Source organism: Amphiprion ocellaris, chromosome 5, assembly GCF_022539595.1.
Source record: "Amphiprion ocellaris isolate individual 3 ecotype Okinawa chromosome 5, ASM2253959v1, whole genome shotgun sequence".
Lineage (NCBI taxonomy): Eukaryota > Metazoa > Chordata > Actinopteri > Pomacentridae > Amphiprion > Amphiprion ocellaris.
This window is the reverse complement of record NC_072770.1, coordinates 32420172-32444347: the sequence shown is the minus strand read 5'-3', so window position 1 is coordinate 32444347 and position 24176 is coordinate 32420172. Positions and strand designations below refer to the sequence as shown.

At 40.4% G+C, this 24176-nt stretch overlaps 1 protein-coding gene across 3 annotated transcripts in view; it reads right to left on the bottom strand.

Moving 5' to 3' along the window:
* ppp1r16b (protein phosphatase 1, regulatory subunit 16B) overlaps positions 1 to 24176 on the bottom strand; it is a 107655-nt gene that overhangs the window by 4518 nt on the left and 78961 nt on the right. For all 3 annotated transcript variants that reach the window (XM_023263039.3, XM_023263042.3, XM_023263040.3), the window contains exons 4-9: positions 21799 to 21944; positions 19791 to 19894; positions 10223 to 10347; positions 832 to 957; positions 636 to 711; positions 177 to 306 (exon numbers count right to left, since the gene is read on the bottom strand). In XM_023263039.3, coding sequence (XP_023118807.1) covers positions 177 to 306; positions 636 to 711; positions 832 to 957; positions 10223 to 10347; positions 19791 to 19894; positions 21799 to 21944 — 707 coding nt within the window. The remainder of the gene's footprint in view (positions 1 to 176; positions 307 to 635; positions 712 to 831; positions 958 to 10222; positions 10348 to 19790; positions 19895 to 21798; positions 21945 to 24176) is intronic.

Below are 24176 nucleotides of genomic sequence, written 5' to 3'. Positions count from 1 at the left end.
TCAGTCATTGTGAAGTCATTTTCAATTAAATTCAATTTAATTACACATCTTAAATTGAATTTAGCACATTTCTCACATCTTTTGTCACACTGAAACTGCCTTTTCCCACTTTAAAACAAGCTAAATAAACAGGCCTTAGAGTAGCTGCAAAAGCACCAGCAGATGTCAGCACTTACCCACGGCTGCCTGCACTGGATGTTCGCCTACACAGTGAGGTCTTGTGTTTGAGCTGTGACTTCATGATAATGTCGTGTTTGTGTTTCAGATCCAGCAGGATGGCTCTGAACTCCTCGTCCTCACACAGATCTTAAAGCGACATGAACAAAAGAGACGGTATGTCAGCTTCTTTCCAATATAACTGCTTGCTGTTCTTCTCTACACTCCTAGATTACTTACTTCACCTAAAATGCACCAATTATCTATACTGCTAAAAATGTAAAAGCTGATTTACTCATGAAATATCAAAAACTGATTTAGCTTTTCCTTTAAGAACATCTAAAATCAGCACTTAGCGGGAAATCACTCTCCATGCAAAACTTGGATCGACTGAACAAGCTGGAAATGAGACCCTGCAGAGATGAGAGATTTTCTCCTGATACCCCACCAGGTATATTGATAAAAGAGTAGAAATCTACCAATGGGAGTCTCCTCGAGGAAGGTCTTGGCATTGAGACTGGCTCCATGAGACACCAGCAGCTCCGCCACATGCATCTGAAGCAACAACAACAACAACAACAGTGACAGCAAATTACATTAATGGTTTCAGAAACCTTAGTGTGCAGGTGTTTGTATGTGTGTGCGTTCATCCATTTCCTGTTGTGTTTACCTTACCTGACCCCAGCATGCTGCAGCATGAAGAGGCTGCCATCCATCTGAATCTCTCAGGTCCATGCGAGCTCCCCCCTCCAGCAGCAGCTCTGCAGCCTGTACGTAGCCATTTGCTGCTGCGATGTGGAGCTGCAAGGGCAGACGAGGAAAACTGATTCGGTTTTTCCAGTGCAAAGGATTTGCTGTATGCATAAAATCCAATGTGGTTTTTACACTAAAGCCACAATGCAGATACAAAAGAATGTATTAGCAACTGAGATTTGCTGCCCATATACAGACATTACACTACATCAGCAAAAATCCATAGAACCAGATCATTATTTGCTTCAAAGTTTGGAGATGCGAGCAAGTCACTGAGCACTTTCAAGCATGTTCTGTCAAATTAGGATCCACAACAGATGATGCGGTTGCCGAGTCTTGCTCCAACATCTCTTCTGCAGTTGAAGTTACTGAACAACTGCAGCTAAAAACTGCTGCCTTGAGACGCCCTCCCACTCTGCAGGTCACTAAATTACTTGTATCAGGAAACAATTATGCAGGAACAAGAGCTATGAAAGGTGAATTAGTGCACACGCTGTTATCATACGTATAATAGCAGGATATTAATTCTAGTCACAGTCGCCTAAACCTCTGTGACCTGCCAACAGGCCACTCAGTGGAAATTTGTATGACACAGCAGATGTTCAAATCAGCTATTTATCTCATATTCAAACTGACATCTTGAAGTTTAAAAGACACCTGATTTGCTGAGCTGAATTTTAGGGGAACTGTGTTGTGCATCAGAGTAAAAACCAGAGATGATGATATGATTATTTTTATTTTTTTTTTTTTAGAAAATAGTGAACAAGGCCCATCTCAAATTCCCAGAGCCACAGAAGACATCTGTGTTTGAGACCACCAGGCTGAAATTTAAAGATATTTAATTTAGTCGACAGCCAGCCACCAAGTATTCATATTTAAATACTGAAATAGTGAATTTTGGTCATTTGGCTTTAAATAAATAAAAACAAAACATTTTTTTAAAAAAAGCATTTACTGTGATCCTGATTTCTACAACTTTAAATCTCTGGGTTTCAATCATAACATTTTGTAGTTGTTTTCTTTGGACAATTCCTTTTCCTGAATTTTCTTTCCATGCAAATCTCCGAGGGAAAAAAAACAAATACAACGTGAAGGCAGCACTTAGGAGGCAGCGCCTGCCCTTCAGCCTGATGATTTTTCATGCAGGATTATTTGGTTGCTGTGTCAATAACCTCAGACCCCACTCAAACTCTGGCTGTCAGGATGAATAATATTAAGGTCTGAACATAGCTGGTCTGAAATAACAAACAGCTTAAAAATATTTTTATTACTGCGGGGGAATGAGTTTGAGCAAGTGCTGATGTTAATCTGTGAGTGTAAAGTCAATGAGGGAGGTGTGGCTATTAAATTAGACTAATGCTGCACATCAGGTTTATTTATTTCACTTTCACGCAGTTCAATTTTACTAAATGAACAGGGAATGAAACGCTCACGGGTTGTTTATGTTTGCCCATTGATCAACGTGTAACCTGCGCTTCACGCATGCGTGCTACAGTTTGACTTACATGAACCCAGTCTTGTTCTTTAAAAGCCGCACCTCATTCTCTGTTATTATCTGTTATGTTACCGCTAGTAGGTAGAGAAATGCAAATGACATAGGATCCAAGATTAGTGATTAGTGGCAGAGGAAAATCAGCCTTGATGCTGCAGTTCTTCTTGTAAACTATATAATCTTTAACCACGTAGAAGGCCAAGAGAAGCCAAGACCTCAAAGAAAGCAAATATATTTGCAGAAATGAACTGTAACCTACAAAAGCTTTTTTTTAAAACAGGTATACAGTAGTTTTAGTAGCAAACAGCTGTTCCGTGCCTGTGTTCTGTATATCAGAAAAGGGAGCACATTGCTACATGTACATGGTGACAGCTTAGAACAGAATAGAACAGCTCTTTATTGTCACTGTTACAGAAAACAATGCAAATCAGTTCAGCACTCTTAGTATCGCAGCATTAAAAATAAACTATATAAGGCAATATTAACACACACTAAAAAATATATACAACCGAAATATAAGAGCAAAATATACAGTGTGAAAAGAGACCTGCTCTACACATGATTTTTGCACATGATATGAATTGCACTGAAACATAAATATGAGCTTTTTTTAACTATAGCAGAATTACTTAGAAAAAATAAATGCATCCACTGTGTGGAGTCACTTTGAATGAAATGCAAACATCAACAAGTTAGCATACTTATGCTTCACCAATGTACTTCAGAGGTCAGAACTTGAAATTAGATTATTTTCTACAATCCCGCATCCCATGCATAGAGTAGGAAAAAACTAAAGGTGCCTAGAGATTTGATTTGTTGCTTTTCTACAAACATCAATCTCTTGTCACCAGATATGTATGTCACTTAACTGAAGGAAGAGCAGCAAAAAGAGATGCTAATGGTACAATGTTTAATGTTTTTGATATTTGGACATAAAACTCATTAATAACACAGAATGGGGATGTTAACTGTTGATCAATTGATTTCTGTTAATAATTAGAATATAAGTATAATAATAAAATGAGGTGAAATAGTCAACGGTGGTAAACTTGGCCCAAGTCACTAAGCAGGAAAAGTCAAATACTGGAAATTTGGGGGTCCCAGTTGCCACTAAATGCAGCATTACCACAGTAATCCTGATGTGGATGCATAGTACTTGTACATCTTTACCATCTTAGATTAGCAAGTTAGCGTCTCCTAATTAGCACAAAGTACAGCTGAGGCTGAGAGAAATGCCATCGGTAATGGACAAGCAAAACTTTTTGAGCTGATAATGGAAGGCCAGGGGAACCACCAAAATTATCAAAACTCACCTTCTACAGAGGGCAGGTACTGTATCTACTGGATACTACTGGATATACAGCTTGGATGAAAAGATTTTTGCCTTCAGTTCAGCAGAAATTCCTCCATGTCACAGCATTTGCTACCCACTCTGCTCAAGACCTACTGCAGGTCATGATCTGACAGCACAGAACGTGGCCTCAACTTTCACAACTTCATGTACTTGTACCTGGAAATTCGGACATCTTTTTTTGACCCCAAAGCAAATGATCAAACTGGCAACCATGTCTCGACTGACAAAGACGGTATGGACAAGAACACACCAAGATCTACATGTGCTGTGTTGTAAGCACCCTCCTGTACAGCACAGTTCTGGACCCTATGCGCCCAAGAAGAAGGAAGCTCAACGCCTTTCACATTCTTTCTATACATCCTAGACAAAGTGTCAAACATCACCATCTTGGAGAGAGCTGGAATCCCCAACATGCACACCCTGCTGAAACAGAGACTTATGCACTGGCTCAGTCAGACAATGCGAAAAGCTGATGGCCGGAGCACCAGGGATCTCCTCTACAGAGAACTAGTGCAGGAAAAATGTCCGACAGGCAGAACCCAACCGCCCCACCAAGACGTCTGTAAAACTCAACTCTCAACTCAACTCAACTTTGTTTATAAAACGCTTTAAACAGCAGCCGCTGAAACAAAGTGCTGTACAATAAACAACGAATTAAAACATTAAAACAATAAATAAAACATAAATAAAACATACACATATTAAGACAGCAGCACAATAAAACAGAAGCAGAGTCTCATGCTGTGTTAAAAGGCAGTGAATAAAAATAAGTAAAAGAACAGTCAGCTTCAAGTTCTGCTTTTCCAAGTGTGAAGAGACACTCCAAAGTAAAAAGACAGAGGAGAAAGGCACGAAGCCAAACGATACACCATGTCGAACTTCACCTCTGGGACGCTAGCCACACCCGACGCTTAACCACCATCCAGAACGCAGATCCATATTCTCCTACATACTGTTATAATTTCCAGCGACCTGTGCAACCTGGGTTTCCATGCATCTTGTTCAATGCATGCTGGAACATGTTTACATCCATAATCTAAAGACGTGCAGCTACATATGTGTTTAGATGGCTGGTAAATCATCTAGTTTTCATTATAAATGACAACTTTTTCAGTTATGGTAATTCTCCTTTAAAATGTCTCACTGTTCCATACACCATTTCCTCCTTTTTTGTGTACATAAAACTAAACTTGCTTCATTTATTCTCCCTGACAGTACTAAACATATTTTTGTTACCTGTGAAACACCTGGAATTGTTTATTGAAAGAAGATGAACATAAGAGAGAGTTTATCACAAAGACGTACTACACTTTGTGCTTTCTTATCCCCTCAGCGTCTCTCGTTTTGCATTTTATTTGTTGCAATTTCCTTTGCAATTAAACTAAAGTAAACTAAACTTCTACTTTACATGAAAAAAAACAAATCTCCTCTTAGAGCTTGATGAAACCACAAAACATAAAAACTGTTGTTTCTGCACGTCAGAACGAGGACGCAAAATGTATTTCACTTGAAAACAAAAGATTAACCTTACATAACTTTCCACCCTGGTCCAGGTCTCTTCCTCTCTTCTGCTGGCGATTTTAATAAGGCATGCTCTAGTTTGCTTCATCATGCTCGAATGAAGATTAACAGGACGCATGAAGCAAAGGGACAAGCAGCTCAATCAGACAATCTGTAGTCAGACTTTAAAGCTTAACAGGGTTATTCTGGGATACTACCATCCTCTAGCTATTTTCATCCAGTGATCCGTCACTGTGTTTCCCCAGCGTGGATAAATCTCTGATACATAATGAAGACTTCATTAAGGCGGCTGACATTATACGCCCTGCTCAGGAAATTATACGTTGGCAACTTTATAATGCGTCGTTGCACTAAACTGCTAAACAAAACAAGTTTAGTGGCCACTTTATTAGATAGACTTCTCCAGTACTACAAAACAAACTGCCTTACATCCCCATACAGTGTGCACAGCATAACAAAATAAACCTTTCTTAGTTTAAATTCTCATGCGTGCCTCAGTTCTCTCTAACTATGACATGCAACACTGAGAGCACAGTTCTGAAAGAGAGAGATGTGACAATCGCATTAATAATAAATAACTGGCTCCATAAGTTGGTGAATAGAAAAGCCCCCAGAGACTAGTGAGAAATTTAATTGATTAACGTTATTCGACTTTTAGATTTAGGGTTTTTCATGTCATAGTTGTGGCCTATAACTTTCACAAGAACGGGGCAAAACAAACAGGACATTCTGCTAGTTATGAATCCATGAATTTTAAGTCAATTTTCAGCCTAACCTTGCATCAGTTTATTCCCACTGTGGTGAAATGTGGCTTTTCTTCTTTGTGCACTATTGTTTCACTTTAATGCATAGTTATTATTACTGCAGTTTTATTGTAATCCAGTGACTTTTTTTTCATAATCATGACCGCAGGTGTATTTAGCACTCACAACAAGATAACTTGTATATCTACGGAGCGTATTTAAATCATACAGCTGATTTGCTCTTAAGAAGATTATAATGAGTCTCTAAACGCCTGATTAGCTTTGAAGGTTTAATAGCCTCGGGAGACAGCGTTGCAGAGCACATAATCTTTAAAAGGTGAATCCATAATAAAGACGGTCTGCTGAATATTTACACGCCATTTGCTTTTTTTCCCTCTTGGTGCAGACCTGTGATGCCTGATAATCTGGTGTGTAGGAGTCTGCAGCACTTCATCCAGAAGCTGCCGGGTAGGACGATGCTACAGTCAGGTTATTTGGCTTTATTTCTAGCTCTGTAAGGTTTTGTTTAATTTTGTCATACTTACTGGACAGTTAACAAGCCAAAACTAAATAATTGCTTAAGCACAAAGCACGATATTAGGATAATATTTTCTCTTTGATCGCCCCAGCGGTTCTGGTTTTGCTTGGATAATTTTACAATTCTACAGTTTCATTTAGCAGCAGCTTTTATCTGAAGCGACGTGAGAGTAGATGCAACACAAACAAGGATCTAGTCAGGACAAAACAACCTGGATAAGAGCCATAGAACAAGTTAAAGTGTGATAATAGGACCATGGTGTCTATAGGAAGTGCAGACATAATAGGATTTTTTTTGAGAAGAGTCTAGTTATGGACCGGACCTGTCGTGGTGGTTGGATCAGGAGCATTTTGTTAGCCAAGTTTAGTGAGCAGGAGGAAGTGTAGACCTGAATGAGAGAGTTCAGGTAGGAGGGAGCTGTTTTCATTGTAGTTTTGAATGCAAGTGTTAGAGTTTTGAATTTTATGCAGGCAGCAACTGGAAGCCAGTGAAGCGATCTGAACACTAGGGTGATGTGCTGTTTTTGGCTGGTTGAAAACCAGACATGCTGCTGCATTCTGGATCCTCTGCAGAGGTTTGACCCTCATGCAGGGAGGCCTGCCAGTAAGGAGCTGCAGTAGTTGTGCTGCATGTTCAGACAAGAAGGATCTGATCTTCCTGGTGCTGTACAGGACGAACCGACGCCAGACGCCACATGAGCCTTGAAGGATACTTGGTCATCGATCATGACATCGAACTTTGTGGCACACTTTGTGGGTTTCAATTGCGTTGATGCTCATTTTTTGTTGTGTAGAGGGACTGGCTGGGATGACGAGGAGCTCAGTCTTGGAGAGGTTGAGTTGAAGGCGGCGTTTTTTCATCCATGCCGAGATATTAGTGCTTTTGCAGGTGTTGCATTTGCTTGTTGCTTATTGATCCCATGGGAAATTCAAGACTGACTATTTGATGAGTAAAAACACTAACATAGAAGAAACCTCGGCAAGAGAAACACAGGATAAACCCCTCTATGTATCCACCCAGCATGAGAGTTCAAACTGAAAAGACAAGCTACCCCTCTTGTTTTGGGTAATTTTGAGGTGGATAAATAAAAATCCTATTTGAAGAGCAACAGCAGCAGCTGCGTGGGAAAAACTGTTCAAAAGCTGTCAAAGTGTATTTAAATCTCTACCTCTAACTTATAGTCTCAGCTTGGTTCAACTTGTCTAAAAAAAGCCACCTGCAGGGATAGAACACTTCAGCTTTAATGTCACAATATATTCTCAGTACTTTGACAATTTACTGTGAAGCAGCTACAGAAAGGAGAGCTAATGTTACTTTAATTGCACAGAAACATCACAGATTTGTTATTCAGCAGCTCTTTGCCAAGGTGACGCTTTGTGTTCACTGTGTAAGCCCTGAAACAGTACACACACACAAATCTGGCCACGTTACATTATTTTTATTGCTACTTTGTGTGTGCACTGCATACATTTATATATGCATTATATCACTTTATGATTTTATGGAAACAGTTTCTGAACAAACTTTTGTGCTTTCATCTGATATTTTATCCTGTGTCGTGTTGTTCTGTGTACTGATACTGGAAGTGTATGGCAATACTTTGCAGTTAGGGACAATAATACACACCTTTTTATTAGTATCGATACCTACAGAAAGACAGTGTTATAATAGAAGATGTTTTTCCTATGAGTTGTGCTGACGGGGTGTGTGTGTGTGTGTGTGTGTGTGTGTGTGTGTGTGTGTGTGTGTGTGTGTGTGTGTGTGTGTGTGTGTGTGTGTGTGTATGTGTGTGTGTGTGTGTGTGTGTGTGTGTGTGTGTGTGTGTGTGTGTGTGTGCGTGTGTGTGTGTGTGTAGCTTCCTCTCCCTGCAGACACAGTGGACGTGCCAACCTTTTTTATAGTCTCATATGCATACTGCAGCTTTCACAGTGACGAAACAAGAGGCATGGCCGCTAATACAAGTGCTCTGGCTGACCGTCCACAGATTGCCAAAGCAGACACACGGAGCAAAAAATGTCATCATTTAGCCGGCAGTCAAGGCAAGGACACAGACAGCACAGAGTCCATCTGCGGAGGATGGTTTTCATACACATGCTGAGGAAGCCAACACCTTTAAACTTGGCAAACGTTGCTGCTGACAGACATGCCAACTTGTTCAAAGGACTCACAGAGTGACAGCTTAGTGAATGTGTTGGGTAATATAATTACATCATCCCCATGTCCTCAGATATACATCAAATGAGTGTCACCATCTCAATTTGATGAGGCAATTAAGAGCAATGATAACCACTAAATTTGGCTTTATCTTTCTGGCCGACTGACTGTAGGGAACATCTTGAAAGCAAAGTATTCACACTGGTAACTTAACAATAGCTTGCACCCTGTGGAACAATAATTCACTGCTGTTGTTTTATGGCTTCTTTTTACATCATCCACTGCCTGGCATGGATTTTGTCAAAATGGTTTTAATTAACAAAATAAGAAAAAAAATGATACTGGGATGTTTGATTTGAAATCATCAGGCGCCTTCTACTTTTCTTTTTTTTTAAAACATAAACTAGTACCTGTGAAATTTAAGATTGATATATCAAGTACTTTGTAGATATAGAGGTGGTCCTCGGTTTATGACGTCCTTGACCTACCGCGTTTCGTCGAAACTGATTAGGTGGAACTAGTTGGTGAGTGGAGTGGACGGATATGTCGTCATGTGGCGTTATAAGACGGCTTTGTTTACATTTGCCGATTGTACGCCAACTTGGATTGTGCTACATTCGCTAATTTTTTGCCCTTCATTATAACTCCCAAGCGTAAGTCAGACTCTTCTGATGGAGTTCCGATTTATGGTGAAAATCGACTTATGTCGAGCTGTGGGAACGGAACTCTGACGTAAGTCGAGGATGCCCTGCATATACACACTTTTGTTCAAAAGTTAAGGGTCACCCAGACAATTTCATGTTTTCCATGAAAACTCACACTTTTATTCATGTGCTAACATAACTGCACAAAGGTTTTCTAATCATCAATTAGCCTTCCAATGTAGCATTAGAACACAGGAGTGATGGTTGCTGGAAATGTTCCTCTGTACCCCTATGGAGATATTCCATTAAAAATCATCTGTTTCCAGCTAGAATAGTCATTTACCACATGAACAATGTCTAGACTGTATTTCTGATTAATTTAATGTTATGTTCATTGAAAAAACTCCTTTTCTTTCAAAAATAAGGATAAGGACATTTCTAAGTGACCCCAAACATGTGAACAGTAGTTTATATAATACATGCAGCATACACACATCTACACATTTTTTATTTTTTAAATTGTCCATCAACCCCTTTTTAGCACTTTGGATGATACTATATCAAAATTTGGTATCAAGCTAACTTTTCACAAATATATTGAAAAATATTCATACTATATAATATTCATACTATAAAAAATTTTGACAAACCAGAGATATCTGAGCAGAAATTGTCACTTTGAGATTGAAGCCTTGTGTGGGCTTTACTGCTGTACTGTTTCAGTGTCATTATATTAACCCCGGTATCATATCGAAGTCGTACTTCTATATCATGACAGCACAAATCCTGTAGGAACAGAATTTCATTTCAGCTGAACAGATGAAGAAGCTCGGACTGACTAGGAGGGGGTAAAAATGAGCCTCTTACCAGCGTGGCTCCCTGAGAGTCGTGCTGGTTGACCTCCTCTCCTTGTCTCATCAGTTCCTGAATGTCTCCCAGCATCCTCCTCTCCGTTGACGCTCGTGTCTCGTTGATCATCTCCTGGGTGATGCCTGTCAATCAAACATGCAAGCAGAACCAGAGTTGATAATGTGGGAGACAGTTTTTTCCCCTGACATAATACAAGACTGCAGCGTGACGACATGGCAGCTTTATGATCCGAGGCTCACAGAGAAGCACCTTGGGGTGATGAAGCTGCGACACAACACAATATGGCACGATGAGGCTGGGACATAACACTATGCTTGAAATAAATTTAAAAATTGAACTTTATAGAGCTTTTTCTGGATTGTCAGCAACACCTTTTTTAAATTACACTGGATGTTTTCTATCAGCAACGGTTCATGGACTCCACAATAAAAGCTTCTGAGCACAGACACAAAAAGATGAGGTTTCAAGGAGAGTGGAAATACATTCAAGAGACAGGCTCTGCTTTCTGTTGTCACAGTTACAACAGGCACAACAAGGCCCAAACTCATAAATGTGGTACTATTCTAAATAAAATATAAATGATTACAGGAAGTAAATTCACATTTAGATAATTATTTCAATTATTTAACTTGCCTGGCAGTTATTTCCTGCAAAATGGGCAAACAATTTGTGAGATCAATACAGAAGCTGCGTACAGCATTTATAAGTGGATTTGAATATCTGAAAGAAATAAAATGACCATTCTATCTGGGAGGCAGGGGATGTAACTGTCATGCTGGCTCTTCTATCATTTTTTATGCAAAGAGGTTTGAGGAGTTAGGTCCAGGTCAAGCTCAGGTGAGCCTGTATGTCACCAGCACTCTAAATTCCTCCTTTAATCTGTCGTCCCACCGCCAGGTAGGACTGAATAGTGTGACCGCCACACTTCAGCGAAGAATTCATCCTCCCACAGCTCGGCAGCAACGTACTGTGCTGTCCAGCAAATTGAAAGAAATGTCAGATTAACAATTGTGAAAACAGCCTGTCAGTCAGAACTGTGACTCTTCTGTTTTGGCAGCATGTCACCGACTGAATATGTGGCTTAACTTGGAACTGAATCAGGTGCACGAGGTCCAAAAAGCACAGCAAATCAAATCAAATGCTAAGCAACCTTCAGCTAAAAAAAAAAAGAATAGAATGATTTTTAATTGTTCCTACCTGAAAGGTTAACCATCCTTAAAGTGAAAACGGCAGAAAATAAAAGCTCTAAGTTGGACTATTTAGATGAGTTAGCTATTTAAACACAAAACCTGGCCAGACTTCCTTGAAATAAATAGTGGGAGCAGACAGGTATCACCTTCCTGTGCATATTTTATTGTTGACCTTTCTGGTGACACAGAGTAATAAACTGTGGCGCATAAAGCTGAAGGCAAATCTATCCACTCATCCTGTCCTCCTGCTTCTGGGTGGCTATTTCTGAGGCAAAACCCTGTTTCAATGTCACAGGTGCCCACTCATGTGTTGGTCAGTGATTGTGAGCATTTGTAATAATCAGAGGGTGTGTAAAGGCATGAATCAGGCCGATGGCAGTGATGTAAATAAAATGCATCCCACCAGCAGCTATTTTCATTTTGTGTTTTCTGCTGTTTCCGTCAGACAGCAACGGTCTCTCTGGTGTCTGTCGCAAATCTTACTTGCCTCGATTCTGCCATGTTCTGATTTCACTGCAATGATGCCCCATAGCTTGAAAATACCCATAAGTTTTACAAAATGTAAAATCTAACAGGCATTTTTCATTGCTGTAAACAGAGAAATGATCAACAACCAGACAGGAGCCTTTCTCAAACTCAGACCGTCTATGGAGTTTGTGGAACAAACTATAATTGTTGATTGAGTGTGTCCATCTTACGTCTGCTATGGCAAATTTATAGCCGTTTCCTGTAGACTCAGTGACTGTAGCGGCTGCATAGTAAAAGCACAACTGGACACACTGCACTTTACGTCTCTCTTTTGTGCCTATTTTGACTTCTCTCTTGAAATATGCATTCATTTTCATTATTTTAAAAGAAGGATGTTTGGGGGAAGTTGTCCTTGCCGATCATTGCTATCTGACACTTAATTATCTCATTAGTTCCACTCACACTTCCTTCTGTTTCCACCAAAGACTGAAGCTCCAGGAAGAGCCAAGACACAAAAGCCAAGAGCAGTAAATCAGAAAAGGGCCATAACTAGTTACTATTTTCATTACTGATTGACTTGCTGGTTATTTTTAAGTGGCTTAGTCTATAAAATGTCCTTCACATTTTCCTGCAAAAGCTGAGTTTTTCCCTGCCAACAGTTTGTAATTTTACAGTGATATAAAACCGATAAAAGTCACTGATCTGGGGACACAATGCTGCGTCTAGCTTCGTTATTGAGTGTATTTTTGTGCTTCACTGAGGACGTTGAAACTCATTTTAAACAGACTGTTCACACAAAGTGTGCAGACAGATAAATTAGATAATGTGTTGCCTGGCCAACAGTTCAAAATTTACATAAATATGTTGAACTTACAGTGGCGCATTCAAACAGCTGGGACAAATGTTTAATGTGCCTAACAAAGTACTTAAACAATTAACAATGATTGTGCAATTATTTTCTGTCAGTTGTTTTTTTCCAGCATTAAATTGAACCTACAAAAATCTCTTTAGAGAACTAACAAACACCAGGTCCATTCTAATCAGCAGTCTACAGTCTTAACCCCTTCAAGAGGGTGCGCTGTTTATTTACTCTTATTACAAAATAAAGAACTATTGCTGCTGCTGCTTCTTAAAAATGATGTACACTGTTTTGCACACCGCCTTGTGCTTTCAAATGATATTTCATTGTCCAGTGCTTGAATTGGTGGGTATCATGGAGTTAACTGGAATTTATCTTTCCTCCATCAATACAATTTTGAATTTGACTGGGCATAAAAAAAAAAAAAACAACTGCATTATCAGTGTCAGTTGTGCAGCCAGTGGTTTGACAAGTCTGCATGCCCCGCTCTATTTCACCCCTTCAGTTTCAGCTAGACCGATCTCCTGCTTATCACTGCGGCTCATCGCAGATGAACTGGGCTCTACAGGGGAGGATCAAGGAAGAGTCAGCTCAGTCGATGCTGCATATCAAGTGCTGTGCATGTGTGTGTGTTAGAGAGAGAGACTGCCTGCCTGTGTGCCCAAACACTGCAGCTTCTCTGGAGAGACCAGTCTTATCCACCAGTACAGTGCTGAGAACATTACGGGAGCAATTAGCAGTGCTGCGCCGTCTTTGATCAGCTTAATAATCATTCTTCTCACCTACTGTACCGCTATCTGCATTCTGCAGCACGAGAGATCCTATTGTAAGCAGAGAACCTCATTTTCGAGTGTCTGTTTTCCCTCTCCGAGCCCCCACCGTCTCTCTCAGTATGTGATTCCAATATTTTCTCACATCCAGCATGCAACCCACACAATGTGGTGTCATGTGCCCTATTTGTGCTGTTCAAAATTATTAACCCTGCTCTTGTTTTTGATACAGTACTTAAAATAACAGGGCTTCTTTGACCTTCAATTATCCAGGGAAATACGACTGAACGCACATAATGCTCTCCTGCACCACCCTGCTTCCATGCAGCCTTCTTCTGTTTGCCACCAAGCAGCTCCACCGATGCATTTGGAATTTAGTGTTTGCTGAAGGGCACCTTAACCGCGGAAAATTTTACAGCCTCGTCTTGTTTGCTACTACTTCTTAAGCATGCACACACACACTGCATCAACAGCAGCCCACAGCCTCACACATGTAACTAAACCTGTGTGAACACATGAATAGGCAACTAGTCTGCTTGGCTCAAAATAGATAACTCTGCAGTTAGTTATGGCTGCTAATCTGGAGCTAATATTTGTCTATGAGACTCGGAGAGAAGCATGTGAAGTGATTTATTTGATAACACTAATGTTTGTTTAAAAAGCTTTCAGAGATTTATGCTGTTTGCCTGGATATAGTATTTAAACAGTCAAGTGTTTGTTGGATCTCCACAGCAGAGGTGGAGAGGGGCTGAGAGGCACTAAAGGTCTTCATACTGTGAAAATCCATTTTTATTGGGTTTTTAGGTTGTAAAGACCTCAGTGGTATAAAGTAAGAGCTGTTAAGATATGAAGATGTTTACCTTTGGCATTCCTTAACGGGAAAATTCTTACTGTTAGCACGGTTGCGCTGCTAATATGGCTAACATTACCATTAGCTTTGATGGTATGAACACAGTTCAAGGCTCTGTGGAACAAAGCTGAGGTACATTGAGAGCAGGTGGAAACTTCAACATGATGTTGTGACTCAGTCTGCCTGCTAAGGGCCAGAGATGATCAGGCAGCTTTGTCACACACCTAGTCAAAAATCAATTCTGGAACAAAAGTTGGAGTCTTCAAAAAAGTTTTCAAGAAAGAGTCTTCAAGCAGTCTTCAGAGTCTGATGCGAATAATGTTTATTCAATACAAAGGCTGTAAGAACAAACATGAGCAAAATCTCGAGATTTTAACTGACTACACAAAGTGTTACATCGTCTTTTATACCTATGGAAATTCCTTCTAAACACACCTCTTCCGTTCTGGAAAGCCACAACCCATCACCATCTAATGAAGATGCACATGAAGTGATCTATCAAAAGTTAGACCACCTCCTCTGTTTTATTTCTGCTAGGTTGGCATTATTTCTGCTTGGCTCAGCGTGCCCCAAGTTTCAACTCACACGTGCAGACATAGAGAGGGCATGAACTTCCTGTCTTAAGTCTCATATGGGCTCCATAGGCTTCAGTTGGGTTGCTGCTTTCCACAGGATTATTCAGTGTACTCATAACTTCAGTTGGCACGTTAGGTCTCCCAATCTTATCTTTGGTAACTCTTAAATTTGATTCACACATCCCATTTGTCTAATTTTATCCTTTGTTCAATCTTAAAATGCCACAACAATGAAACCAAAAAACAGCAACTGGATGTAGGTTATTGTGATTTCATTTTCCCAGTTGTGCTTCAGGGCAACCCAAGCTTGGCCAGTCTTTATCTGTTTGCTTCTCTCATGCTCTCTGTGCTCATATTAGCTATGTTAAATAGAGCGGCCAACACAGACAACAAAACAAGTGTGAAATGGTGACTGAAACACAAGCACTTAAGACTACAGCTGAACCTGCAGTTACTTTAATGCCATTTCCAACCTGTTGCTCTCCACTGCTAAACTACCAAGAACCTCCGTCCCCAGGTGAGCCAGTATCTGGATCCACTGCAGTTCGCCTACCAACCGAACATTGGAGTGGATGATGCAGTGATCTACCTGCTGCACAGATCACTGACTCATCTGGAGAAACCCAGCAGCACTGTGAGGGTCATGTTCTTTGACTTCTCCAGTGCTTTCAACACCATCCAGCCTTCTCTGCTTAGGGTGAAGCTTGAAGGAGCGGGAGTAGACTGTCACCTGGCTGCTTGGACCATCGACTACCTCACCAACAGACCACAGTACGTGAGGCTTCGGGACTGTGTGTCTGATGTGGTAGTCAGCAGCATGGGGGCCCCACAGGGGACAGTGCTCTCCCCCTTTCTCTTCACCCTGTACACATCGGACTTCCACTACAACTCTGGGAGCTGTCACCTCCAGAAGTTCTCCGATGATACAGCCATTGTTGGGTGTGTATCTGAGGGGGACGAGCGGGAGTACAGGATGGTCATCTCTGACTTTGTTGACTGGTGTGAGCGAAACCATCTGCAGCTCAACGCCAGTAAGACGAAGGAGATGATCGTGGACTTCAGCAGGAGGAGGACACCCCGGACTGCACCGGTGAACATCCAGGGTTTGGACATTGACATGGTGGACACATACAAATACCTGGGTGTTCACCTCAACAATAAACTGGACTGGACACACAATACAGAGGTTCTGTACAAGAAGGGCCAAAGTCGTCTCCACCTGCTGAGGAGACTGAGGTCCTTTGGAGTGTGCAGGACTCTGCTCAGGACATTTTATGACTCTGTGGTAGCGTCTGCTATTTTCTATGCAGTGGTCTGCTGGGGAGCAGGGAGCACTGAAAGGGACAGAAAGAGACTAAACAGACTGGTCAGGAGGAGGTTCTGTCCTGGACTGTTCCCTGAACTCCATAGAGGAGGTGGGTGAGAGGAGGATGTTGTCAAAGCTCACATCCATCATGGACAATCCCTCTCACCCACTGCATGACACTGTGGGGTCTTTAAGCAGCTCCTTCAGCAGCAGACTGAGACATCCACCCTGCAAGAAAGAGCGCTATCGCAGGTCCTTCATCCCATCTGCTATAAGACTTTACAACATCAGCATCACTGGCTGATGTTAACATAAACTGGACTATATCATTACCACCCTAAACCATAAAATTTGCACTGACATTCTTGCACTGCACATCTCTGCACTTTTAAACTTTATTTTTATTTTTTCTGTTAAGCCACTTTACCCTCATCTGTCACCCTTGTATATATTGTAAATATTATTACTATTGTTCTATTATTCTTTTATTCTTATCACTATGTCTACTGTTACATAAGCTGCTGTAACAATGTAAATTTCCCCTGGAGTGGGGAGAAATAAAGAACTTTATCTTTATCTTTATCTTATCTTTATCTTTATTTTAACTTCAAGTTGTCTAATAAACTCACCACATATGGGTTAAAAAAACAACAGCATTGGTATAAATTCAGAGATATTTCCATGTGTATTGACAGACAAAGCTTGCAGCGATAGAAAGTTCTAGGCCTGTCAATCACGGACACAGAGAGAGTCTTCTTCCTGAAGGGAGCGTGGACAGCTCAACTCCATTTAAAGCTGCAGACACTAAAACAGCCCCTTTACAGCAGGACTAAAACCAGATTGTATACTGTCATGGTAAAAATGAACCATCTTTGCAGTATGTTGAGCTGAGAAGCTGAAATGAAAGATAAATTCTGGGGGCATGTAAGACTTTATGTGACCTTTATTTCAGCTTTAGATAAATGGCCCAGCAAGAAATAATAGCTGAATCTCACTTTGAAGGAGAAATGAGTTTGGCTCCACATTTTCGTGTCTATGACAAAGTCTGCAAAGAGTCGTCAAAACTACAATATTAGCCCTCCAGCATCTCTAAAGTTCATTAATTAGCATTTTATGTTTCATGTCTTTAATACAAAAACTTTAAAAACAAGGACAATTCAGCATTTTATGGGGGTGCCAGAATATTCTTTGGCTGGTAGCCCTGACTTCCTGAGATCTCCATTCACCTGGCAAAGGCTCCTAGTTGTGTCTCCTTGTGCATGTTTTCAGATTGGTATCAATTCCATTAAGCTATCTGCCAAAAAAACAACAACAAAAAAAGTGTATTTCCTAAAATGTCGACGCATTCCAATAAACCAACCACATTTTAGCAGCCAAGTCACACTACAGCATTCTTCTACACTGAAAAGCCCCCGCAGCCAGACTTTGTTGCTTTGTTGCCAGCTGTGTGCACACATGCCAGCCTGTAGATGTAACTGTTTACCCGAAAACAAAAGCAAAACATTGACAAGAGCTGGTGCTAAGAAGGTTGATTTCACTCCAGGGTAAATAATGTTGTCTATCACCCCGATACCCTTTGTTAGAGAGTTTCTTTGTATCACACAAACCCAGACGCACATCTAAAGTCCCGTCCTTCATCACCGATATGCATTTATGGACATATGTGTACTTCAGCGGGGATCTCCTTGAAGTCCGTCTGCAGCTGTTTACCAGGACACAGCATGAATATACAGTATCCTAATCGGCATCCCGTCAGGAGAACTGTGAACTTCTTAGAGCTAACGAGAGTGTCAATCCTGCAACTGAGTGGGATACAAAGTGCTTTCTGAGGTCACGACTTCACTGCCATCTTCAGCAATCTGTTCCTGTGGCAGGCAGGCTTTCAAGGCCGCCAACTGCTTCAATCTGCAGCGGTTAAGGAAGCTTTACATATTCCTTATCTAAACTGCAGCTGAATGCTTCCTAGATCCATCTCTCCAGCAATAACTGCCCATTTACATTATGGTTTATACAGTAGTAGCAGAAGTGTCTAGAGTGTTTGAGAGGTGGAAACTTTTGAGAGATTTTCCAAAAGCCAGAACACAAGAGCAAAAGTCTAAGGAGCTGCTTGAACTACATGTTCGTCTGCTCTAAGGTAACCTGCAAATGTGAACCTGCTCTTTTCCAACACCAAGGAGCACATTGTTGACTAACTCCATCATTTTGTGGCTTATAGGTTATGTGAAACAGCTGTGTGGTATTTCATCATTTTATGAATGCTGCTACAGTTTAATCTTCGGGGTAATTTTTAGTCTTCTTTTAATATCAGCTTGCAGATCAAATCAGAAGTCAAAGCCAGCGTTTCTCACCTTTATCAAAGATATCAAAGTTAAACTCCATTTGAAAAATTCGCTTATCTTGTGATTTCTTCTTGGATGGATTATAGCTATTTATTTCATATCAGAAAGGGCCAGGAACTAATATCCCCGTTGTAGTTTGTTAAAAATGCCGCATTTAGGCTCCTGACCCTCACACATAAACATATATATCCTGGCATTAGTACATAGTCTACCTGTTCAGTACAGGAATAGCTATAAAATGTTATGTCTTGTTTGTAAGTGCTTGAATGGACTAGCCTTAGCTTATCTCTCAGACCTGTTGCACTTTTAATTTCCACATTACTTGCTTCAGGTCATTAAACAGACATCACAGAGCTAGCCCGACACTGAAAGTCAACAAGGTTTTCCCAAAACTTTGCCACAGCCTCATTCATCTTATCACGCTGTCAGTTTCAGTGCTAGTCGTTAAATCGCAATTAAAAACATATTTTTACTCACTGCCTTTTCTGGTTTAGATGCAGCTTCAATTTCTGAGCATGCAGTACTATTTTTCCCCTTGTAATTTATCATGCGCTGATTTGAATTCATTTTGTTGCAGTGGTTTTGATAATTTACGGTTTTTAATGGTCTTAGTTTTTAAATCGGCCTGATGTTTGCTCAACATTTTTTGTGTGTTTAAATGTACTGCGTAGCCATCAAGTACCCATTTAACAGAGCTGAGGTTTTAAAATGAGAGCCATAAACATTAAAAAGTCAGCTGCAGACAGTGTTTTCAATCCGTCTATTGGGCAAAAAAAAAAAAAAAAATATGTCTAGTTGTTAAGAAAGGCAGCTTTTGTCTGCTTCTGTCTGAAATCAAACACCCACTGTCTCAAAACTAAGTAGGAATGTAAATGGCAAATGCACCACAATTATTAGACTGCAAACTGCACACACATTGAATGTTAAACATGTTGCTGGTTGACCTGTATTGATAAATTGATAGCGTTACAAGCAAGATCTAACAGGCATAACACTGATGAAAGACGGCAGCACACCCGTTATTACCCTGCATGGAGAAGTGACGTTATCTCCTTTATTCAATCTGTCTGCAGACTGATAAGTTCTCAAATTTATTCAAGGGTGCGGGAAAAAAATATTCCTATGAGCAGAGGTCTGCCGTCTAACAATTCTGTCCACGGACCCCAGTGTGTGCCGCTTTGCCATCTCTTTAAGCATTCACACTCTACCTCTGTTGGCCATGGCTGTCTCAATGATGTCCAGTGTTGGATCGTCTTCACACAGGTCGTAGGGCATGTTCCCATCAGAGTTGACTGCCAGCAGATCTGCACCGCTGTGGGAGACGAGCAGATGAATAATTAAACAAATCTGTAATATTAATCTTGAGAGGTTAATAAATGCTCCAAATGTACCGTCTCTGTGGTTGCCGTGAGGACAACACAAGGGAAAGTGTTTAATATATCATTCTTAATGGCACCATCTGTGCTGTACTCAGAAGGGTAAAAATAACTGAAATAACTTTAATCATCATATTAAAACAGGCCCGCGTCTCATGTTCTGATCCGCTGTGAGACGCAAAAAAATCAGGAAACTGCTGATCTATAACTCAAAGCCTTGGACGGACATGACTAAATAAATCTCAGTTTGAGCACTAATTGATGATGCTAATTAAATTCTTTCAGTCCAGAGCAAGTTGGCCTGCATTATTCAGCTGGTTTTAATCAGTAATTTCACTGTGGATAATGAGTCCAAGTGACAATATGAGCGATTTGACAAGTGCTGCATGTCAACAGATGGCAGCAGTGTGTCTTTATAATGTGTGTGTGTTTGTGTTTCTAGTCGCTGCATAGAGCTGTAATTCAGCCCTCCACGTACTAAAGTAGAAATCATATGGCTAAGTACACATACAGTGTGTTAATTTGTCTCCATTGCCTCTTGGCATATGCACTTGTGTTTTGCTATTATATCTTCATTAGGATGTAATTAAATACTAATAAAAACCTGTCCAATTAAATCCTAATCAAACATGTTCACAGTGGCTGTACTCATATAAGTCATCTTTACTTATTTAACATATTTGCAGGTGTTCCATGTAATGAGAACATTATTTTTTTTTGTCCCAGGAAAACCTGGGTCAGTGTAATTGAATTATTAACAACATTTGCATAACAAAGATGGAATTAGCTCAATCTGTGCCATTTGTACATCATTACATGTCCTCCAGCTGGACGTAATTTGATAATATGCTTTGTTGACTTTCGCTGGGATCACATTAAGATGATGGGATGATATCATATTGTTGTTTCACAACTTTCCAAATTAAAATGTGATGAATGTGTTTTTGCATACAGTTACATTAACCATACTGATGCTGGAAAATATTCCCAAATATTGTTTTGAGGCTGATTTTGCCATGTATGTTCTTTGCTTCTTCCAGACCTTGTTTATGTATTTTCTGAAGTTATTACAATGCTTTGTCTTCTTTTAATAGCATGGGCTCGCCATTTCCTCTGCCACTAGGCACATTACCATCAATTTTTGCTGCTCCAGGATGCATCCTCTGTTGTTTTTGGAACAGTGAACCTCATTTCTCTTGCCCAGAACTCAATTAAAAAATAATTCAAGCTCCCTACAAATTACCGTCCGTGGCCCACTGGGGACAGTGGATGCAATTATACCTGCACATTTTGTCAGCAAGATAATACGATGCCTGTTAATTTCAGACCATGGTGTGAGTATGTGTTACCATCAGGAGTGTTGGTGGAGGTGTTCAGCTCTGCCCATCTCTTCCTCTTCAGACAGTTATTGATTATACGAGGCTGGCTGGTCAATATGAACTTTAAACTTCAACTTCCTGCAGAATCTGTTGAACTTCAGCCTGAGTCAGAATTGTAATTGATCTATTGGGTTGTTTCTCTGTACTTTTTTTTCCAACTTTTTAAAACACAGAAATGGTGTATTTTTTTTCTCAATACTATGATGCTCTGATTGATTACAGTGAAGCAATCGATCGGTCACCTGCTGAGCTGAATCAAACCTGATGCTTATCAGGGAGCTTGCATGCATGGTCTTCACAGTGAGACTATGTGCCATGACTCATTTTCCCTGAAGCTTGAATGAGCATAATAACATACTTCATAACAACACACTCAGACATTCATGGAGGTGGTCTTTATTTGGGCCAAGATAAGAGCCTCACTGAAGGAAACCCAGGTGGAGTGAATCTGCCTGACTTACTGTGCGATGAGTATCTTGACGAGTCCCGCGTGGCCACAGGTAGCAGCAGCATGCAGCGGTGTCCACAGTTCATTGTCCTGAGCGTTAACGCTGGCTCCTCGCTCCAGCAGGATCTTCACCATCTCCTCATAGTTGTCTATACAACACTGTGTGAAGAGATGAAGAGCAAGAGAGGAGGACAAAGTTAAACTTGAATACATAATAACGCAAAATCCTGAAATAGAGACAGATGTTGGAGAGAGAACTGAATGAAAAATGGAAATAAGCAAACAAGGAGGTACAAAGAAAAGAAAGAAGAATTAACACTTTGCCTGAGTCTGTAGCTGCCGTTTTCCACTCAGCCATCAGCTAATGTGACAAACTGGTACGTGTCCACTTGTCTGAAGAAATGTCATGCAGCTGAAAAGGAGCTCTAAGTATTATTCATACTGAGTACTCAGCTGCGCTGCACTGACACTGTATGCTTCAGCACCATAATCAGTGCAAGAAAGGCATGAGAAAAAGACTCATTTGTCACCAACAGCACTGACGAACAAGAAGCTCATAAAGAACTCGAGCTGTATCTCTTGAGAAGTCTTTTAACAGCATATTGTAGAGTGCAAACTGAGAACACATTAAGCCAATTTGGCCACAGTCATTCTGACATCCCAGCCGCTGTGTGGGCTGCTCCCTGGATCTGAGACAAAACTGGAAATGCAGCCATAACTCACACCCATTCACTGTGAGACACAGAGACAAAGACAGAGAGGGACAGAAAGTATTTTCCTTGTTAAACTGGGTGTGATTATAGGGTGTAGAGGATGGAATATTTCCATGAAAACCATCTTGCAAACTGGCTGCTGTCAGCAACAGCAGTTTTCTCCATCAGAGCTAATTGGTGCGAGCGTGGCAGTGCCATGCCGTTGAACAAAGATAAATACGACTGAGAATCAGTGCAGATAGAGAGAAGCGACACAGGAACAGGCTGCAAAATGCAGATATAAAGAATGGGATTACTTTGACAGAGTAAGAGGATCAGATATAATCAAAAAACAGAGTATTCAGAGCAGAAGCCTTGTTTCCAAAGTCATCCAAAGCCTCCGTTATTATTTGTGATTGTAAAGTTGTGGATTTAAATCTGGTTTATGACATTTTTAATCCAGTCTCCCAGTACTTTAGTCTAGAACACCTGCATGTTTTTACCAAAGAGCACCTACACTTTAGTCAGAACCTGCCTGAGTCTTGTAATTTCTCTGTTGTGTTTTGAAATGAAATGAGACATCTGTCGTGATGAAAGTCTTTCCTGACAAAATGACTGCTGATAATCCCATTATAAAGTCTGAATGTACTTTATTGAAGATTTAAACGAGAGGACAGTTTAAAAAAAATATTGGAACAACATTTGAAACAAAATAAAGATAACAGGGAATAAAAGAGCTAAATAAATACATTCATTTTGTAAACCGCTTATCTTCTTAAGGCTTCCGGAAAGCAGCAGCCCATCCCAGCATGCATTGTGAAGGAAGCAGGGTACACCCTATTACAGAACTAACACACAAGTTTCCAATGGTTTAAACTTTCCAAACCCCTGACTGCCACCCAACAAACCATCAAAGCCCCTGTGCAACTTTTACACAATAAAACTACCATTTAAACTTTAGAATTCTGGTGAAAATTATTTCCTCACTGCTTGTAATTCTGTTTTCAGGCTCTGCTTTAAGGTAATTTGCAAAACTATTTAGAATAAGCCAACATTTTCATTTATTGATGATTTTTTCAATAGTTGGACAAATCTGTCAACCAAAAATACCAAATATTGTCTGTCTCCAGCTTCTCAAATATGAGGATTTTCTGCTCTTCTCTGTTTAATGGATTTGCAGATTAAGGCCTTGTCCAGACATGCACGGGTATTTTCTAAAAATGTATCTCCTTCTATGTGTTTGGCCTTTTGTCTACATGAAAATGCAGTTCCAGCTCACCAGAACAGAGGTGTCAGACTCAGCCCACATATATGATTCCCTCCTTGCTCAGTGAATCATCTTGGATAACCTGCAAAAGCCGATAACTGTTTTTAATCAGTCTTATGATTGGCTGATGTGGCTCTAGAGTTAAAGTTATTTCGCCACCTGTTGCGTTTGTTGGCCCTTAACAGCACTTCTATGGTGTTTTAGCATTGTCATGTTTGTTTGTTTTTTTAAGAACAGAGGACAAATCTAATTTTAATAAAGACCCGCGTACAGACTATCCCTGAATATCTCCAGGTTTGATTGTGCTGGTTGGACAAAACTAGACGTCACTAAATGGGGAAACTGTGGGGAACTGTGATGGACTGTGGTGGGATTTTTCATCGTTTTCAGACAAAATGATTTCTTGAGAAAATAACTGGAAGATTAAATGAT